At 37.0% G+C, this 20,568-nt stretch overlaps 2 protein-coding genes across 5 annotated transcripts in view; both read left to right on the forward strand.

The window, feature by feature from the left end:
* The window catches only part of LOC123308185 (complement factor H), a 38,555-nt gene extending 21,189 nt beyond the window's left edge, over nt 1–17,366 (forward strand). For 2 of the 4 annotated variants that reach the window (XM_044890754.1, XM_044890753.1), the window contains exons 7-23: nt 638–820; nt 2,597–2,776; nt 3,361–3,562; nt 4,341–4,510; nt 4,564–4,768; nt 6,707–7,203; nt 9,378–9,710; nt 11,318–11,548; nt 11,783–12,104; nt 12,165–12,337; nt 12,742–12,927; nt 12,982–13,228; nt 13,509–13,660; nt 14,126–14,299; nt 15,214–15,393; nt 16,015–16,185; nt 16,334–17,366. In XM_044890754.1, the coding sequence (XP_044746689.1) occupies nt 638–820; nt 2,597–2,776; nt 3,361–3,562; nt 4,341–4,510; nt 4,564–4,768; nt 6,707–7,203; nt 9,378–9,710; nt 11,318–11,548; nt 11,783–12,104; nt 12,165–12,337; nt 12,742–12,927; nt 12,982–13,228; nt 13,509–13,660; nt 14,126–14,299; nt 15,214–15,393; nt 16,015–16,185; nt 16,334–16,542 (3,815 nt within the window). In that variant the 3' untranslated portion in view covers nt 16,543–17,366. The remainder of the gene's footprint in view (nt 1–637; nt 821–2,596; nt 2,777–3,360; nt 3,563–4,340; nt 4,511–4,563; nt 4,769–6,706; nt 7,204–9,377; nt 9,711–11,317; nt 11,549–11,782; nt 12,105–12,164; nt 12,338–12,741; nt 12,928–12,981; nt 13,229–13,508; nt 13,661–14,125; nt 14,300–15,213; nt 15,394–16,014; nt 16,186–16,333) is intronic. The other 2 variants (XM_044890755.1, XM_044890756.1) reach the window with 2 other exon arrangements.
* A 2,046-nt stretch (nt 17,367–19,412) lies between these two features.
* LOC123306624 (rhophilin-2) overlaps nt 19,413–20,568 on the forward strand; it is a 127,286-nt gene continuing 126,130 nt past the window's right edge. The window contains exon 1 of the mRNA XM_044888712.1: nt 19,413–19,824. Within this exon, the coding sequence (XP_044744647.1) occupies nt 19,756–19,824 (69 nt within the window). The 5' untranslated portion in view covers nt 19,413–19,755. The remainder of the gene's footprint in view (nt 19,825–20,568) is intronic.

Consider the following 20,568-nt stretch of genomic DNA (forward strand, 5'->3'; position numbering starts at 1 on the left):
TGCTCTGGACATTCCAAATAGGTACCCAGGAGTCCGTTTACTGTGTACTCAAGTGGAGGTACTGTTATGAGAAGAATTAGTGCCAACATCTGATTGAGGATACTGCAGCCAAAAATATGAACCAATTTTTTTTTTCTGTGTACTTTACATACCCTATCACCTCGTAAACAACTCGACCAGATTCTTCAGAATTATGGTTGCTCATTCATGGCAACATCTCAGATATCTTTTCCGAAAAAAATTGAGGGTTTTCTGTGGGTGAATGCTTCCATTTTTTCTCCCAAATACCGAAAATATGGGCCAAAAAGGCATGACTTGGCGCAACCCTAACTTCGCTATAACATAAAATCGTAAATGTGGTGCCTACTTCATGTTTGCGATGACATATCCGAACAAAAAATGGAAAATCAAGATGGTTCTCCATCAATTCAAATTTGTTTTCTCATATTCCGCCAACTTTGAAAGCAGTCTATAACACTTCAATTCCCTTCATTGATTCAGCTTGTGCTTTCCATATATTACCGTCACAGTGAATGAGCATCGTCAACCCCCCAACGCCATCTAAAAATACCCTCCATCCGAGATTAGCTCTTGATCTCCCGAATCGAGGCAGTTAACGCAGTTCATGTATTTTTAGTGGTGACTGCAGTGCAGTGCCCTCCGCCGGAGTCACCCCGACATGGCAAGGCTATTTATACGTCTTGTAGCTACAACTCGGTTGTGAGCTACGAGTGTAAATACGGATACACCCTGGTGGGAGAGAGCACCAGAAAATGCGGGGCGGACAGGAAGTGGTCCGGAGCTCAGCCTCAGTGCAAAGGTATGTTGATGAACTTTCCCATTTAGGCATTCAGGAGTGGTAAGTGCCTGTTTGTTCCTTTTGGGAGGCGGGACTATCCCTGGATTGTTATTTTAAGACGGGTTATACAGGAGCTGGAAATTCGGAATTGATTTGGTGATGTCGCGAATGAAAAGTTTGCATGGACACTTTTGAGGCAACCGCATTTAATGAAATCTGCTCATTGAAAAATTGCTGAGAATTTCGAGTATTTAATGAAACCAAAATTATCTAGGAATAATTATCCAATATGAAGAAATTTTATGATGAACAAAAGATATAGAAATGCTTATTAAGTTCGGGACTTTATGGGAAAACTGAGGAACTGGTGCATGCTTTGCAGATGCTTCGATATTCACAAGAATTTCAGGTTGCTCAGCGCAATACACGAAACAATAAGCCATCTGCTAGAATCCATTCAACGATCCAACATTTGGAGATTAACTCATTTTTAACAATTTATTCTAATAAAAATAATGTCCAATATTCTATTTTCTACTAATTTTATTATTGCTACTTGTATCTGGTTTACTCTGAAAATTCTACTTTTCCTGGCTTTTCACAGGGCAGAAATTGGTTTCTTGATCAAAAATAATAAATAATTTGAGATTCAGTACATACAACCGAATGAATGTTAATCCAGCTTGTCACCTCATCTTGAATATGAAAAAAATATATAAATTGTTTCAATACTGTCATAAAATATTTCGCTTTTCATCTTCCGAATACTGGTAGATTCGGGTGACTTGGGACAGTCCTGAAACTTGGGACAATTAGGTACCCCCTTGCAGATTTCTTTGTTTCTTACCATTTATGAGTAAAGGCATAAACTTATAAGATTGTGTAGCGTCTTTTCGGTTAGTTTAACAATTAATTTCTGTTGAGTTTGCCGTGACCAGAGCGTTTGAATTGACAGGAAAAATTAACGAATTCAGGACAGCAAAAGCGCGTTTTTTATGGGACTTATACTTTCTAGTGTCCTGTACATGTGTTTCACTTTGTGCATGTGTAATTTTCTTCTGGATACGTAGGATATTGTCATGAAACAAGGTTGTGTACAAATCAAACGGCAACACGGATCTCATTCATTTATTTTGTTGTTTCATAGGGTGACTTGGGACAATGCCGAATAGATACAAGCGGCGCATTGGCAGCAGGAAACATGCCGATTTTTCGCAGGATATTATTATTTACGTTATTTCCACAAAGAAATCACCAAAGAATGAAAGAAATCAAAGTTCCCTTGATCTGTTTAGTTTTTTTACATTTGAGTTGCAATATATTTACTTTCGCTGTGATAGGGGTTTATCATTTAATTTCCTTACCGAATTTTAACTACAAAATCACAAATTCTAATTTTTCAAAACAAACCCGTCCCAAGTCACCTATTTCATTTGAGAGTTAAGAAATCAATGGATTTTAACTTGTGTCCCAAGCCTCCCAACTCGGTGGGTGACTTGGGGCAAGTATCCATATGTATTTTTTTTGGCAATTTATATCCGAATTCTGAAGCATGGTATTTATCCTAATCAATAGTCTGAGTCATTTAGCATATTTGAACCTCTTTCTCGTATTCGAAATATGACAAGTTGAATTTCAAAATCGTCCCAAGCCCAAGTTACCCGAATCTACGGTAATGAATTAATTTTGTATGTGTTGCGGAACTTGTATCATAATGAAAGTCAGTTGTGAACCACTACTAAAAAAATCATAGGAATTCATACAAAAATGTCTGACCCCTCACTTTTGTATTCGAAGAAATCAACTGCGGACATCCTGGTAGGTTGTGGAATGGATGGTTGGAAAATATCGAAGGTGGAACCGGACTGGGAGCTTCAATTATCTTCAGATGTCACGAAGGAATGCTGCTAGAGGGCAATTCGTCGACGGTATGTCAGATCGATGGAAGGTGGAGGTATCCCTTACCGAGGTGTTTGGGTGAGTTGAACACGCGAGGGCTTATCTAATACAGATGTAAGAAGAGTATTGTGTCGTCAAATCCGAAAGCTATAACTTGTAGTTTTTATTTGCAAACATGAAACTGAAGTGAAAAGCCACTACACACACTCTATTTCCATTATTTACATATGCAGTAATTTATATTTATATTCACTAAACAAACCTTTTATTAACTATTGAATATTCACTATACATTATGTATACCCTACTCTAAACTAGTCGTCACTTTTATAGAGAGAGGTGTCAGGTCAATTCCTGACGCTTCAAGAATAGACTGGGCCTGGGAATCCCCTCGGCATTTACTAGAAGGAAACAGGGCCGAACTAGTTCGCTTTCAACAAAGATGTAACTAAAAGGATAGTGAAGCATACCTATCCTCAAATTTTAAAATTTTTGAAGGTGATAACTAAATTTATTGATCTGGGAATCTGTACCTAATCTGAGAGGTTGAAAATTTTCGGATTTATATCTCAGAATCGAAATTCAGTGAGGTAGAATGCCTTTGATTGAAATCTTGATTATTTCCTCATCCTGAACTTGTATTGAATGAAAAAAATTCCTAGCTCCTTGTGTTGTACCACACGTATCACAAGGAAGGGTGATTTTGGTGTCCAAAAACGACACTGCGCCATCTTCCACTGTGGTGGTTCATGGAGAAGAGTTAGTTGTGGAATGCGATCAGCAATATGAGTTCTTGGGCAGCTTGTCGCCAGTTAGCTGCAATAATGGCACTTGGACACAAATACCTAAATGTGAACCTGCTAGGTAAGTGAACTGTATCTCTACTTTTTTTGAATATCGTATAATATAGCGTGAAAATTAGATCACAATTTTTAAGGAAATTAGTCCAAGCACAACACACAATTGAAAATTGTTATTAGTTTTCTAGTTCTTCATCTTTTATTGAGTCTTATTTTTGAAACTACATTATTTGTAACCGTTTGATAACAATTCAAGAAGCTAATAACTCTTTGAGTTGATGCGGACGTTACTTGATTAATTAAACTAGAAACTGAAATTTATAAGTTTCACTAGTATAAGTTCTTTAACCACATATCATATCACATAAAAAGAAAATAGCTGGAATAATAAGGGAAACAAATACTGTTTTAATATTGGGTGGGGTTCAGGCCTGCTAATATTATTGCTACCTAAAATAAAAATATAAGAACTAAATGAAAAGGTAAATAAACTACTGACTACGACAGTAAGGGTAATTTTAGTGCGTTTCGGTAAACCAATCAGACTGAAAAGTGATTCATATACGCGAGACGAAATTAATGAATTTGTGCACAAGCCATTTTGAGTGAGCAATAAAGCAATAATTATTGAAAGGATATATTGAGGGATGCTTACAATCCTCATAAAATTTTTACGAGTTTTTTCTCCTAAAATTGGAAACACAGGGAATAATAATAATGAAAAATGTTCTTCCTGGGAGCTATTCTCAAATTTCCCTCGTCGAAGAGAGCAGTCCCGGTTGGTCTTTCCTCCCGATGCTCAGAATCGTTCGGTTTTAGTCAGGTTGTTGAATTTCCGACAGATGCAAGCATCTTCCCAAACCCCCAAAAAACGGCATGGTAATCGCACCGAAAATGGAGCACAGCATGAAGGCGAGATTCAAATGCAAAGACGGGTATGAGCTGAAAGGAGAACCCCTCATCAGTTGCTCCTTTGGAAATTGGACAGGGGAAGTTCCCAAATGCGAAGAAGGTAAATCGATTTTCTGATTCAGATCCGACATCGACTGACCGATTATATTTCAGTGTTTTGTCCTTATCCCGGAGAAGTTATCAACGGGAAGATCCTCCTTGTGGGGAATATGGGTCTGTATGACTATCGTCCCTATGTCAAGAAGGTCGTGAATAACAAGCAGATCATGTATGATTGCAATAAGGGGTATGTGTTGGCTGAAGGTCCCCCTGGGGCAACATGCATTGGGGGGCGTTGGAGTCCTAAGCAGTTACCCGTGTAAGTTCCACAATTGCTATACGATTCATTCCAATTGCAGCATCAAAGCAGATTAGGGGAAAGAATAATTAATCAATAATTAATTACAGTGATTCACAAACTCACAGCTGGGGCAAATTTAAGAGGAATCTGGATTTAACGTTGATATACAGGGTGTTTACCGAAGATGCTGTGTGTTAATTTACATATCATGAAAAAAATATTTTATAGCTTCATAGTCTTCTACATTTTCCTAAAAAGTTTTTTGTCTTACGAGAACTACCTATTGCATTTTTGCTGCTTCCTTATTATCAAACACTTTTTATATACCATTACGTGATTCTAGGGGACAAAATATGGGAAAAACATAGCCTATATACATCCTGAATAAAAACGCACCTCTGGGAAATTGAAGCCTCTTCCCCTTGTCCTTGAAACACCTGTATAAGAGCTACTCTTTCTTCAAATTATGTCAGTGTCAGAATAAAATCAAATAAATAATTGACGCCAAAGTATAAGTCAGTGACTGATAGAATGCACCTTATCAAAAGATTTTTTCTCGAGAGAGGTGCTTTAGTAACACTTTCAAACCAAGTTAACTTTTTTGTTCATGAACATAAGTAAAGGATGCTCTTCCATTCAGGGTGAGTTTTCGACTTTTACATATATTTTAACAGCCATTTTAAGTTTTCATGATAAGCTAAGTCAGCCGTGGAGAAACAAAATTATCTTCAGAATATCAAGCTAAATCTAGGACACTACACATATGTGGATCGTTTAAACAGAGTTGTATTCAGGCAAAGTACCCAATTTTCCGAATATCACAGATATTCTTTATTTTCGAACCTCAAATTATGAACATACGGTAACCTAAACTAGAGCTACCCTAGGCGAGTCCCAAAAAACCCATATTAGATAGATCTTATCAATTCCATAACCGAGATACAGGGTGTTTCATGTATATAACTAAAATTTTAATTTTTTATAACTTTTGAAGCAACCAGTATATTCGGTTGATATTTCTAATACATGATTCACTTACATAGGTCATAGAACGATTTGTAACCGAAATAAGCAAATAAAACATTTCTCACTTCGCTTTTCTTTGAGTAAAATGACGTGTGGGACAATGAAATCTACTGAATTCATTGAAAATTTTTTGCTCTTTTCGAATATCTCCATCACAGGTTGTTGATTCCATGTCCCATATTTTTCAATTACGGACCTGGAATTTTTTGGAAATTTAAATGTGAATCTATCGACCTGTGCAAGTGAATCATATATTCCAAATATCAACCGACCATACTGATTGGTTCAAAAGTTATGAGAAATTTTAGGTGAATTGCATGAAGCACCCTGTATCTCAGTTATGGAATTGATTAGACCTATCAGATATGGGTTTTTTGGATTCGCCTAGAGTAGCTCTAGCTCAGGTTATTGTATGTTAACTTACCAATGAAGCACCCTGTATACTTCCATTTCAAAAAATGTTCAAATATTCATTAGATAGCGTTCAACTTGATTTTAAGAGTTGGGTTCTTTGAATTTTTGATATTTTTATGGTACGTAATGGTCATAATGAGAAAACTGGAAGACGTGGCTGATATCTTGTGCTCGAAAAAGATTCCTGAAATAAATGACAAACTACATTCCGAAATTCATTTCATTGGATAAAACCGTTTGTGAGATAGAACTAAAAATATTTTTTCATGATTTTTTAACACCCTGTATCTTTTAAACAGAGCCGTTTCGGAAAAAATGGTAAAGGAAAAAAGTGTTTCTTTCGGCCTCAAGAATCTGCTGTTAAAATATTTATACGAGTCAAATACTCACCCTGTATACATATATGAAAATTGATTTATTCGAGCATTTTTTCATAAAATAGTCAATATAAATTTTTTGCGTTACTTTTTACGAGTTTTAGCATTGTTTTCACTTCTTTTTTTAATGTACGGACAGATGCACCCTTGGCCAGCATCCCCGTCTGCGTTGGAACAGACGCCGCAGGAGATCAATCATCATGGAGAAGTACAAAAGGGCCTTCATGCGTAATTACAAGCACATATACGACAAAGACGAGAGGAGATATCATCACAGCCTCCTCCACGAGGACCTCAGGGACCTGTTCGAGTCCGAAACACCCCCCATCACGGAGGGCGGCTGGTCCGATCGTTTGCGAGTGGATTCTTCGGAATCGGACAACCAGGCGGATCCCATAAAAGTTCCGGAAAATCCTCGGGTCCTTTCAGCCAGGATCCGTAGAGCTTTACGAGTGCACCAAGTCGGAAGGCGAATTAAAAGAGAATTGGATCCTGGATATGCGAGCTCTTACGTAACAATAAAACGCGGAAACACAATGAGCCTGTCGGAAAGGATCCAGACAGCCCTGCATTTGCATCACACGCGGACCAGGAGGAAGCGGGGGTTGAAGGGAGGGAGCGGCAGCAGGGCTTTAGGTGAGTTCCTGTTAAATCTACACTGTAAAATAACAGATTAGCTGGCACTTCTTCGTGCTCCTCTGCTTTGCCAGGCATTAGGGCGGAATTGATGGCCTTGATAAAATTTATTTTATTTCGAGTCCACAGTGGTGTTTTCGAAAATAAGACCATACAGGGTGTGAATGAATAGTTGAGAAAACATTTTTAATCTTTTTTTAAAGAGAAAATTGATACGGATGTAAATGAATAGAAACTTTATGGGAGCGAGAAGGTAATGACAAAAAATTGGTAGTGTTCCCCTATAATATCTGCATGATATCCATCTCTAAGCTTTTTTCAACTCCCTCTGCTTGTTACCACATCGGTTGTATCAAAATTCCCAAATCTATTATACACTGCGCAAAAAAATTAACGCACATTATGGAAATCTCAAATTTATTCTACAACTGAAGGTGTTCTCAATAATAATTATTTTTATCAGAATTATGCATGCATATGTTTTCCACTTTCAACGGTTTTCTTCAATACAGATGTTTTTTCCCAGCAGGAATAAAAAAAGATGATATTATCAGATTTTGAATGTATTGGCTCCATTCTAAAATCAGTTGTTCTCGATCAATTCTAGTGATCAATAGTTTTCCTTTCGTTTGATTTTCTACACTCGATTGCTATGCAACGCGAAACACGCAATTTGACTCAAGAGGAATGTGCCCAAGCGGTAGTTTTGCGAGAAGAAGGGTGGACATACATAAGAATTGCAGACAGGTTTGGAGTTTCCCATACAAGTGTGTCCAGAATGTTGCAGCGATTCAGGGAGACAGGTATGAATGTCCGAAGACCAGGACAGGGTAGACCACGGGTAACAACTGCCATTCAAGAACGTTACTTGAGAGTTTCTTCGTTGAGACAACGGTTAGCAACCGCTCGCCTCCTTCAAATTCAGCTTGAGCAAACTCATGAGGTGCAAATTAGCACTCAGACAATAAGAAATCGCCTCGGAGAATATGATTTGAGGCCTCGTACCGTGACAAGAGGCCCAGCTCTTACCCCAGCCCATCGAAGGGCGGGTTTGGATTTTGCGAGAGAGCATATCCATTGGGAAGAGGCCGATTGGGAAAAAGTTCTCTTCACCGATGAGTCTAGATTCTGCCTCTACCATTGTGATCGACGTTCCCTTGTATACAGACGTCCACATGAAAGATATGCTCAGTGCAATTTTCTGAAAACTACTGGTTTCGGGGGAGGATCGATTATGGTATGGGGTGGAATATCTTTGACTGCTCGCACAGACCTAGTGGTCGTTGATAATGGAGCTATGAATGCTGATAAGTATATAAGGAACATTCTTGAAGAGCATGTAGTGCCATTTGCCCCATAAATTGGTGAAAATTTCATTTTTATGGACGATAATGCCAGACAACATCGTGCGCGTATCGTTCAGGAGTGAGTACCTTGAAGAGGTTGAAGTCTCTCGAATGGAATGGCCAGCAAGAAGTCCAGATCTCAATCCGATTGAGCAGGTTTGGGACAACCTCAATAGAAGGCTGAGAAGTTCAGAAAATCATCCAGCTACTCTTAATGACTTAGGAATCCAACTCGTAGAAATCTGGGAAGGATTAGATCAGAACATTTTAAGATCACTCATTTTGAGTATGAACCGTCATATTGCCGAGCTGTAATTAACGCAAGGGGTGGAAATACCAAGTATTAAATCACTTATCAGCATTTCAGTATTTTGAAAATTGTTCATTTCTCTTCTTTCACATAAGATTCGGTGAAATCCTGAATTTTTCTTCCATTTAATGTGTCTTGTTCCGTTCAAAACCTTCCCGAGAGAACATAAAAGAGAAAAATAAGTTATAAAGTCAATGTAGAGTTAACTTTCATTAAAATTGAGATTTTCAGAATGTGCGTTAATTTTTTTGCGCAGTGTATTTTCAACCACTTTGAGTTGATAGCGTCTAATCGAGCTAAAATATTAATTAAAACGAAAAAATCAAAGCCAACTTTTAGTTTGAAAAGTACCTAGCTAAAAAAAGATTGAGGCGTTATAAAACATTTTAGTACCATCGACAACGAACATTACATATCATCTCATTTTTATAACCACTCACTTGAAAGCTTTTATTCTATTTTTATTTCAATCAGATCTGAATAGAATCAGAACTGACTCATGTAAACTTTTCCTGTAGGTGCCGGCCACAGAGGCTCTAGCTCAAGTCTGAACCTGAGACGAAGGGGCAAGAACAATCCTTCGGACTTCTACGAAGAAGAAGAGGAAACGCCAATCGTGATAAAAAGTTCCGCCAAGCCGAAAACGAAAGGTCCTTGCAGTCCTTTATCAGTCGAGCCATACGTCAACGTTGAGATTGTGAAGCAAGGAAGGGAACCTAACGTCACCTTCAGTCCAGGCACGGTAGTCAGGATGGCCTGCGGAAAAGGGTATAAATTGAATTTGCCTCTGAACAAAACGGCCAAATGTTTCAAGGGAAAATGGAAGCCGATGAAACCAGAATGTTCGATACGTGAGTGAACCTATTGAATTATTGTCGCTAGAGGGAGGCGGAACGGAAATGAAATGTTAACATGGGACTCTCTGATTCAATATATTTTTCGGGTATTCGAATGAATCGAGAATAAATGGGAAGGTTCGCGTAGGTACTTTATTTTCTACATTATTGAAGATCGATGAAACATTCTGAGTTTATGCGAAATTAAATTAATCAATAACTGAGTATCTATTTAATCTCGATATTCTGGTATGTTCGGGTGACTTGGGACAGTCCTGTAACTTGGGACAATTACCCCCCTTGCAGATTTTTTTGCTTCTCCCCATTTATGAGTGAAGGGACAAACTTATAAGATTGTGTAGCGTCTTTTCGGTTAGTTTAACAAGTAATTCCTGTTGAGTTTGCCGTTATCAGAGCGTTTGAATTGACAGGAAAAATTAACGAATTCAGGAGAGTAAAAGCGCTTTTTTTATGTAACTTATACTTTCTAGTGTCCTTTACATGTGTTTCACTTTGTGAATGTGTAATATTTTTTCTGGATACGTGAGATATTGGGATATTAGATAATGTCATGAAACAAGGTTGTTTACAAATCAAACGGCAACACGGATCTCATTCATTTATTTTGTTGTTTCATAGGGTGACTTGGGACAATACCGAATAGATACAAGCGGCGCATTGGCAGCAGGAAATATGCCGATTTTTCTCAGGATATCATTATTTACTTTATTCCCACAAAGAAATCACCCAAGAATGAAAGGAATCAAAGCCCCCTAGTTTTGTTCAGTTTTTTTACATTTGTGTAATATATTTACTTTCGCTGTAATAAGGGTTTATCATTTAATTTTCTGACCGAATTTCGACTATATAATCACAAATTCTAATTTTTCAAAACTATACACCGTTCCAAGTCACCTATTTCATTTGAGAGTTGAAGAATCAATGGATTTTAACTTGTGTTCCAAGCCCCTCAAATGGGTGGGTGACTTGGAACAAATATATTTTTTTTTCAAAATTTATATCCGAATTCTTAAGCATAATATATATCCTCATCAGCAGTCTGAGTCATTTAGCATATTTGAACCTCTTTCTCACATGAAAATAGGTCACCGTTTTTAAAATATGACGAGTTGAATTTCAAAATCGTCCGAAGTCACCCGAATCTACGGTAGTGGCAGTTGTTAAACTTCGGTCTCTAATGAGCAAGGAATTTTAATATTCATGCTGTCATGACCAATTTCGCATTTAATTTCTTCAGAAATGGTTGATAATTCGATATCTTAATAAACTTTCATTATTTTAAATGGAAATAGAAGGTTGTCGGCTCTTTGTAGCATTCTACACTACAACTATTAAAATATTACTATGTACATATTTTCTTGGATGAAACAATTGGGTTTCGAGCTTGTTTTTGACCAAGACTCCAAGGTCTCGGAGAATGAGATTTTTAGTTGCGATAGTAAGGGTGGTTTTAAGGGGTGGAAATCTGAAGACCACGAAACCAAAGAGTACCTAGGCGGATAACTTCATTCAGAATAAGGAAAAGCTGTATAAAAATCTTACGAGATATCAAAACTCAACAACCTTTTTATCTATAAAGATTTATAAAACTTTTATTTCAGTTCCCTGCACAGTACCAGAAATTCCTCATGGTGAATTCACCCTGCCCAAAACCGAGCAGAATATCAACCTAACAATTCCGTTCGATACTCCCTTGAACGAATCCATGGAAGTACCTAATGGGGTGGTGGTAGAATTCAGCTGTGAGGAAGGATACAGCGTACAAGGGTCTGTAAATTTGAAATGTTGGTACGGCGATTGGACAGTAACGGCATTTCCAGAGTGCAGTCCAGGTGAGTTCAATTTTACGCCTTAGTATACGTATACAGTATGAACCAAAAGTGTGGAATAAGAGCCTTGTTTCCATTGACGTCCGAGTTAAAACCCTTTTATCTTCATGCTCTTAAAAGCAAGAGTGGTGGAGGTGAATTTAACGAATTCTAACAATCCTTTTGATGTATATAGGTATACAGGGTGTCTCAAATAAAACTCGCCAGAGCATATTAAAGCAATTTGATTCCGAATAGATTCTGTTACAGTTCCCTGCCAGCTACCCTCCATCGCCCATGGCCAGTACATGTCAGGATACAGAGCCGGACTCACCATAGCTAATGGCTCAAATGTACAGTTCCAATGCGACGCCAACTACGTCAAATCGACGGACCAACCTATCGAATGCATACTTGGCAAACTGTACCCCAAAGTACCCTCTTGTTACCCTCCGGCCAACGGTCTGGAAATTGGCAAGAGCGATTCACCACATTATCTGGGTGGAAAAGACATCATAAAAGGGGGGGATATAACGGTCATCGGTTCCAGCAACGCTAAGTCATGTGGACCTCCAGCGAAGTAAGTCTGGAAAGGGGACCTGGGGGTTGGTATCATTGAAATAATGTTTTTTATTTTTAGAGTGCGAGGGTCCTTGATATACAGGAATGGCGAGCCTATTGTGGAGGATGAGAATAACTTCCAGGATGGCACTGAGGTAACCTTCGACTGTATAGAAAGTATCATGGGAGAGAAGAATACATGGAAAATCGTTTGTGAAGATGGCAGTTGGATTGGACGATCACTGAACTGTGGTGAGTGTAGAATTTACAAAAAAGAAAATAAGACTGATGTGAACGAAGGTTCGTTTGCGCTCTTATTCAAATCATAGCCTCAGTTGTCATCTATCCAGGTATTGAGCTTGCCCAAAGCTTTGCTTGGATCCCCATAACTTTGGGGAAAAGTAATATCATATTTTACGTTTTATATTTAAGATTGTGTGACATGTCGTATGACCTCGAAATTGCTTCTAAGATTCAATTTTAATGACGATAATTTTTTGATAAATGCTAGCCTTGAGAAAGGGGAGATTTTTCCCGAAACGTTGGCATCGTTTTGAATAGGAGTTCAAAGAAGTCCCATTACCCAATATAGTTTTCTTTCTCAAAAAATGGAAGTTAACTTGTTTATAACCTTCATGATTCCCAATTCCTCACAGAAAGTGAAGAACTGGCAGCACATCAAACGTCTCCGAGCAGTAACGATACTTGCAGATTCAAGAAGGAAGACGACAACATCATCTCATTTTACAACGACCAAGAAATAAGGGAGGATGTGGTTGAGTTTCCTGCAGGAGCAGTGCTGATCAGTCGATGCGCTGATATAGGAAAGTACGCCATGATTGGTGAGCTCAAATATTCCCTCGGTTTTCATCCTCTGATCTGATACTATTTCTCAGGATCGAATAAGAGAACTTGCATGGGAGGCGATTGGGACGGTGTGAAACCAACTTGTTATGGGTTGAATCAGGAGAATGACTACTCGATGGAAAAACCACCAACGATTCTTTTCAGACACCAACTGGGACCTATAGCACAGTCTAATGAGGGAAAGCTTATAGTGTACCCTGGCACAGTGCTTCATATGGAATGCTTGTGGATACGAAGGTTTGGTATCCCGAAATGGACTGTGAGCCATGAGCACAGGTTGGTACAAAACTCAGTAACATTGAAAATGAAACAGTAGTCTCCTTTGGTAAAGAAAAAAAAGCTATTTCAGAATGTCAGACATACTTGTTCATGCAATCTTCCTGTATTAAAACCCTATCTATCGAAATTTGTTTAAGGAAAAGAGGTCCTGTTGAATATAAGTTTTTTAGTTAATTTTCAAATCAAATAATCCTGTAATATATCTCATACATTGTTGATAATGGCATGACTGTATTTTTTGTTGAATATTACATAGAAACTCCTTCTGAAATTTCAGGAAGTATCCTGAAGGTTGGACTACAGATCCTGGAAGGGATTCTTCGTTAGAGTATAGACTGTCCATAATTCATGCTACCAAAGATGACTCAGGAACTTACACATGTGTAACACCGGCAAGATATTCCCATTCTATCGAAGTGGATGTCAGAGGTAATTTTCTTAATCGATTGATATAATGAATGGATGATGTCCCACTTTAATCCAAGAAGTATAAAGGCTGAATTGTTTATTCTCGTAGAAATTATTATTTTATTGTGAATATTCGCGGAAAATTCACTTAGGGTTTTCCATTAATCAAAACTCGAAACTCATCCAGAGTTAAAAACTCTATTCATTTTAGAGGGAAAAATTCATTAGGTTATCCATATAAAGTTACGCTCAGAATCATGGTGAGATCAAACTTTATGGTGTTTTCTTGATAGTTTTTTCTGATTTTTTTAATCATTCAGAATAAATTCGAGTTTCATTAAAAAATAAAAGAAGCAAGGTACCAATTCAGCTTTCTTCAAACCCCAATCAGAGGAGCTTCATCTAAAAAAGATGAAACTATCTCAACCCACAGTATACGAACGAATTGTCAAGCACTTTTACAGTGAATTCTTCGATTCATTCCAGCTGTCCACTGTCCCGTGGTTCCCCAAAGAAGAGGACTCACCGTGAACAATCAAAGCACCAAAATGAATACACATCTGAAGTTTTCCTGCTCCAACGGAAACTCGCTCATTGGAGCACCGGAAGTGATCTGTCTACCTTCCGGGAACTGGAGTGCCCCCTTTCCAGTGTGCGAGAGTAAGTTTGATCAATATAATCAATATTGATGAGTAATGGGTTCGGGAGAAGCGAGATTTAATGCGGAATGAGCAACCAGCGGTAACAGAACTCGTAATTGTGTTTGCCTAAGCGATCTATGGTATCCTTTACCAGTGGCAATTTACAATATTGTTTGAAGCTGAAGGAGTTGTTAGGTCGTTCAAATATTCACCACAGGAGTTAGAAATTTAATTCAACACCTATGATTGAAAATGATATCTTCAAGATTTTGCTTTCGATTTTTTCGAAATCAAAGTGTTCTTATCGTTTACCTTCAGAACTTCCTATACAAAAAGGAAAAATCTTTGACAGTTGCACATATACAGGGTAATTCTTTCTTAAACTCACCAAAAATTATACGGAGAACTACAAGAGATATTTTTGAGTGGGTTATCTAGGATCGGTTTAGAAGAAAATCTTATTATATTGTGTAACTTCCGTTTATACAGACAGTAGCTATCAATTTTTGGATGCCTTATCGAATTTTGATGTGATTTCGGTCAACACCTCACTCATATTCTGAAGTTTCTAAGATATATTGGAACTTTTAGACAAATATGCCCTACTCGGGATGACCACAAAGTTTTCAATAAGAATTATTGAAGCTATGTTGTACGTTTTTCCCTGTAATCTTAATGAAATTTTTTATGGAGGATTCATTAAAATTTTAATCAGGAATTCACATCTGCTGAATTTATTTACCTTCCAGTCCCATTTGAGTTCACTGTTTTATTACTTTTCCATTGCTTCACAGTCTTCAGAAAGTGTTGTTGCCAAATCTTTTCATACGGCTACATTTTTTTTAAGAGAGACTACATTCGTTTCATGCTTCGGGATTTCTTGACCCTCAATCCGATTTATTATACTTATGGAGAAATGTTCTGCATCCTTAGGTATCGAATGTGGAGAGGTGGGTGTGGTTCTTGCTCCACACTTGAAGGTCTTAGTTATTTCCAGGGAGGTAGGAGGTCGTGCTGTCTTTTCATGCGAAGCAGGGTTTTCCATCAAAGGTTCCTCAGAAACAGTTTGCCAGGCTTCTGGAGACTGGGCAACTCCATTCCCCACGTGTCAAGGTCAGTCTTTATGTTGTCGTTCGATGTCTTTCTGTGTGCTTCTGTTTCTGTTGCTTAACTGCATATTGTCTGCATGGTGTCTGTGATTTTTTATTCTCTTTAGCTTTTTTGGTAGCTATTTGGCTTGCGACGATGGTTTGATGACTTTCTTCAAGTTGTTGTGTCCTTTATTGTGCAGTAATTTTTATTTGAGAGTGGCAAAACATTAAACATTTCAAAGGACTTCTGACTTTTTATCGATAGCTCAACAAAAAATTCATCATAATCTACATATGACGCTATGAAAGTATACTAATGATTCGAGATATTGAAATTACTTCAAAAAGGTACCACATTTAATTGGTAAAATTTACAACCAACTTTCAACTAAAACACTCCACCAAGTATTTCAACAATTAAGCGAGACACAAATGATGATATTGTTTCTGAAAATTCATAAAACGTGTACCAGTGAAAGGAAATGAAAATTATGCCTCTAAAGCTGTCGTGTCCTTAAATATTCCCTATCAAAATTGATACAAACCTCCATTGGACAATTCAGTGCATGTGTTCTCACCTAACTTTATATTAACCGAATTAAAAGGATCTTCCATCAGATATTCAGTAGATATCGTTTCACAGAAGTTCAGTGTGATCCACCCACACCTCCAGAGAATGGTTACATTCAAGGGACAGGTCCCTATAAGGCTGGAGACGTTGTTCAGGTTAACTGCAATTCGGATTTCATGATGGAAGGCCAGCCAATCATAGCTTGTCAGGACAATTCTAGGTGGTCCAAAAAGATGCCAAAATGTGAGTTGTATTTTGGGGTAGTCATATTTTCTCACTATCTCGTGAAACAGGGATTATCAGGCGACCCAAAACTGATTTTGATTTTTTATTTTTGGATGAAAAAATGTTTCACAAATATAAGATACTAAAAATTTCATTTCCTCTTAAGGTGTTCCAGCCTGCTCATATCCTGGTACGACAATCAGTGGAAGAATGTCCTCCGTGAAGTTCTTCTACAAAATCGGAGAAAACATCACTTTTACCTGCGAAGACGACCTGGTCCTCAAAGGGGCGTCTATGCTGAAGTGTCTGAAGAACGGAAAATGGTCTAATACGATTCCTACATGTGTGCAAGCTGAAGTGGAGAATGAACGATAATTCAGAAAATAAAAGCATTTCAATTACTTTTAGGCATGTCGAGGTTTCAAAGTTGAATTTGAAGCTATACAGAGGTTATTATATTCTTTAAACAATTCTTCTCAAAAAATTCATTCTCAAGAGTAAAAATTGTAGCTATAAGAAATTTGTTGAGTTTTTACCTTTCCTCGTAATATTAACGATGCATTTTGAATTTATTAAAGTTATGGCGAACAAACAATAGGCAGTTATGGATAACAAAATAGCAAATTTTATCGACAGATTATGTGTACGTGAGTAGTATATGAATATATAGAAGTTAGAGACTACATTTATTATACATATATTTATATTGTAGCCGTCCCATTGTCAGATCTTTTCTGATCTTGATCATTCGTCCATCTAGACTAGAGAAAAAAAAAACTGTGCGAATTATATCAGAGAAAACGGAATCTGTAGTTTGATATTGCATTCATTATTCAACAATCGAATGATCGTGCCAAATTGATACATATCTATATTATATTTTTTCTATCTTGCTTTATTCAAAACTGAATTAATCTTCGAAAAGACAGCTATTCTTGAAGCTTTCGAATTATACAATCCTTTCTGATAGTTGTGTTAACTTATTGAAATTAAATGCTTCAAGGGATGATAGTATGTCTATTGGATTATAATTGTTAATCATCTAGTCAAGTTTTCGATAGAGTTTGATACGAATTCAAGAAGAAAATAGTTGATTGAATATTACTATTGCTGTTCATGAATTGTGTAGAATATTCTGTAATGTACGAAATTTTATTTTGGATCTAATAAATAAACCTGTGTTAACTGACTGAAGTAAACCAGATTTTTCCTATCCTGAATAATTCCTCATCAACTGAGTTCATTTATATGCAAAATTATTTCGCAAGGATGCAAACATCGTAAAAAAGCGAGATTGAACATAACCCAATAAAACTGAGTTCATAATTCCTAATTTACGATACAGATAAGAACAATTCAAATTTACGTATTAGGTACTAGCTCTGCTGATCTCATTATCATTGCAAAATTCAATGAAATGAAACGATGAATCATTTGCTTCATCAGATTATGATGAAATTTCAGCATCGCCTAGAATACCGAATGCTTTTCACCAATTAGGAGTGTAATTGGATAATATTCCACAAGTGAAAAGATTTATTCCTCACTCATTTAGATTGGACTTTTTTATGGATCTGCATTAGTGTGTAGAAATTTCAGATCAATCTTCTAAAGGAGCGATACTTATTTCGTCTTGGATATTGTTGTGATCTCTGACATTTTCGTCTGCAATCGAAAAATTTTAAAAGTTGGAAACTAATGAGGCATTAAAACAATACAGAGTGAGGTCTCTGACGCGTACGAATATTTCAGCAGTAGATTCTTGAAGTCAAAAGAAACTCTTTTTTTCTTTACCATTTTTTCCGAATCGGCTTGGTTTGAAAGATACAGGCTGTTGAAAAACCATAAAAATGGTATTTTTAGTTAGGTATCTCACAAACGGTTTTATCGAATGAGATGAATTTCGAAGTATAGTTTTTCATTTATTTGATTAATCTTTTTCGAATACAAGATATCATCCACTTCTTCCAGTTTTCTCATCATGACCATTAAAAAAAATACCAAAAATTCAAAGCATCCAACTCTTGAAACTGAATTGGACGCTATCTAATGAATATTTGAACGTTTTGTAAAATTAAAGTATTCTTCATATATTTCCTCTTATAATGCGCCGTTTTCGAGTAATTTGTTGTTCAAAACTTAAAAAGTATCTCTGCATTGTGAAAAATTGTGTAGGCTCTTTGGCTCTGTGTACTACTCTGTTTAAAAGATCCACATATGTGTAGTGTCACAGATTTAGCTAGTTTTCTGAAGGTAATTTTGTTTTTCCAGGGGTGACACAGCTCATTGTGACAACTCAAAATGGCTGTATCTTTTTATCAGAACCGAATCGTAAAAAATGGTTTAGAAAAAAAGTGTTTCTTTTGACTTCAAGAATCTACTGTTAAAATATTTGTACGAGTCAAAGTCTCACCCTGGTATCTGATCGAAATAAAGATCTTGAAGTGTTGAGCAGTGTATTTTGGAGCATTTTCAGATAAACTACACTATTCAAGTTTTCCGAAAGAAAAAATGGACCAACAATATGATTTTCCAAGATCAAATCTGGGCGTTGAGTAGGTCCTCTCATTAGATGAGGATATTGACAGTTGTGACGGTTTACTTTTCCATTCGCCAAAACTCAAATGTAGCAATTGGTCCATTATAAGGGTGGACACACATTTTTTCACTAAATTTTGGACGTCTTTCTGAATCATTTTCATTGAACTCTATAAAGACTTCAATCTTTATGTTTTTTGTTTTAAATATGAACTCATTGGAATAAGGATACATAAGCGCATTGGAATATGAGATAAATTCGATTAGGTTCAGCTTCATTATTGAGAGTATGCCAGAATTTTTATGTAAACGCTAATGCTATAAAACTGTTCAATAATGAAGCCAATGGCATGTCCCTAAGCATGTTTTATATTATATTTGAAATGTATCCCCAACCAAGAACATCCTCTACGCATTCACAGTCAAAGAAGCCTCTTGCTCGGTGAAACCATATCAAAATCAAAGTAAATTAACTCGTTTATGCGTAAGCACTTCAAATAGTAAACACCAAGGGATGCAGAACCCATAAATCACATCGATGGCGATATCCCTATACGGTTAATGTCTGATTTTTTCTGTTCCCTAATCGCTTCCCGAGCCATAGCTTCGTCAACGCCACTCGAAGACCAATTAGCCCGAGATTTAACAGATGCTTAAGGCGACCACGTTGCCCCATTCAAATGTTGACGTGCGGAATGAGTCGAGACTGGAACTTTGCGCACTCACTTCGAACTAAACATTCAATATCCACTGCGACCTAACCTATCTACCTGTAAAAGGGAGAAAAACATTGCATTGTTGGGACGCAATCACTGGCACGAAGCAGGCGCTGCTCCACAACAAAACAATCGACTGTCGAGGCCGCGAATATTCGATTTTTATTGAACGTTCCGATTTGAATTTTATAGAACGAAAGTTAGTGAGCCGTGTCGGTTATTGTATGTGCGGCGAGTTTGAGTTTGTGCGGTGGCTTATCTTATTGTGTTACGAAAATTTTTTCTTGTGTTTTGGTATTGGTTTTTTTTCTGTCCGGAATACTGCTGACGCGATATGAGCGATGAATTGGATGATGTCGTCGGCGATTTGTCGCCCTTGCCCATAAGGAAACCTTTTATAAGGGTAAGTTCTAATTGACAGTGAGAAAATGTAGATTTTCCCCATCGAAGGACTCATTCCCAGTTGAAATATGTAATTTAGAAAAATCATCCAATCATCAAGGACCCCATAACCATAATTGACCGTATGTTAAAGCGCGAAACACAAATAGGTATAATTATTATGTGAGAGGAATAAATACCCTGAGATAAAAGTTTTTCATTTGCCTGTAAATACCTACATGAGTTTGTTAGTCCAAATTATTATTTTAAGTAAAAAATCCTAACCGTGACATATTCCTTCAATGCATTTTCATAGCAATCTTTGGTATTCGACTACGTATATTTTCGAGAGCAACATATTTTGTGGAAGAATTCCACTTGAGTCAAAATTATAATATTCCCAATTGGCTCATTAAAAGTCCATACCAAACAATAATTTATGCGCTATGCGCCTTTCGTGGTAATATAGCATATCAAAGTATCCAATTCCTCAACTGATTGAAAACATTGATACCCTTATGAAATTCATCAAAAACTTGTTCTTAATATTTTTCCCTGGTATAGTTTTCTTATCTTTTCAGTGAGATATGCTTCAAATAAAATATCGTAAAATGGTTAGTTTCATTTTATCAATATTCTCATTCATTTTTCCATTTTATCCCAGCAAAGTATAACATTAGTTGATAACCTGCGAGTTCAAATCTCACCATATACACGGTAGTGGTCCCTGAAGATTTAAAATGAAAGAAAAACGTAAAATTCAACA

The sequence above is a fragment of the Coccinella septempunctata genome, chromosome 2 (assembly GCF_907165205.1).
Source record: "Coccinella septempunctata chromosome 2, icCocSept1.1, whole genome shotgun sequence".
Classification (NCBI taxonomy): Eukaryota; Metazoa; Arthropoda; class Insecta; order Coleoptera; family Coccinellidae; genus Coccinella; species Coccinella septempunctata.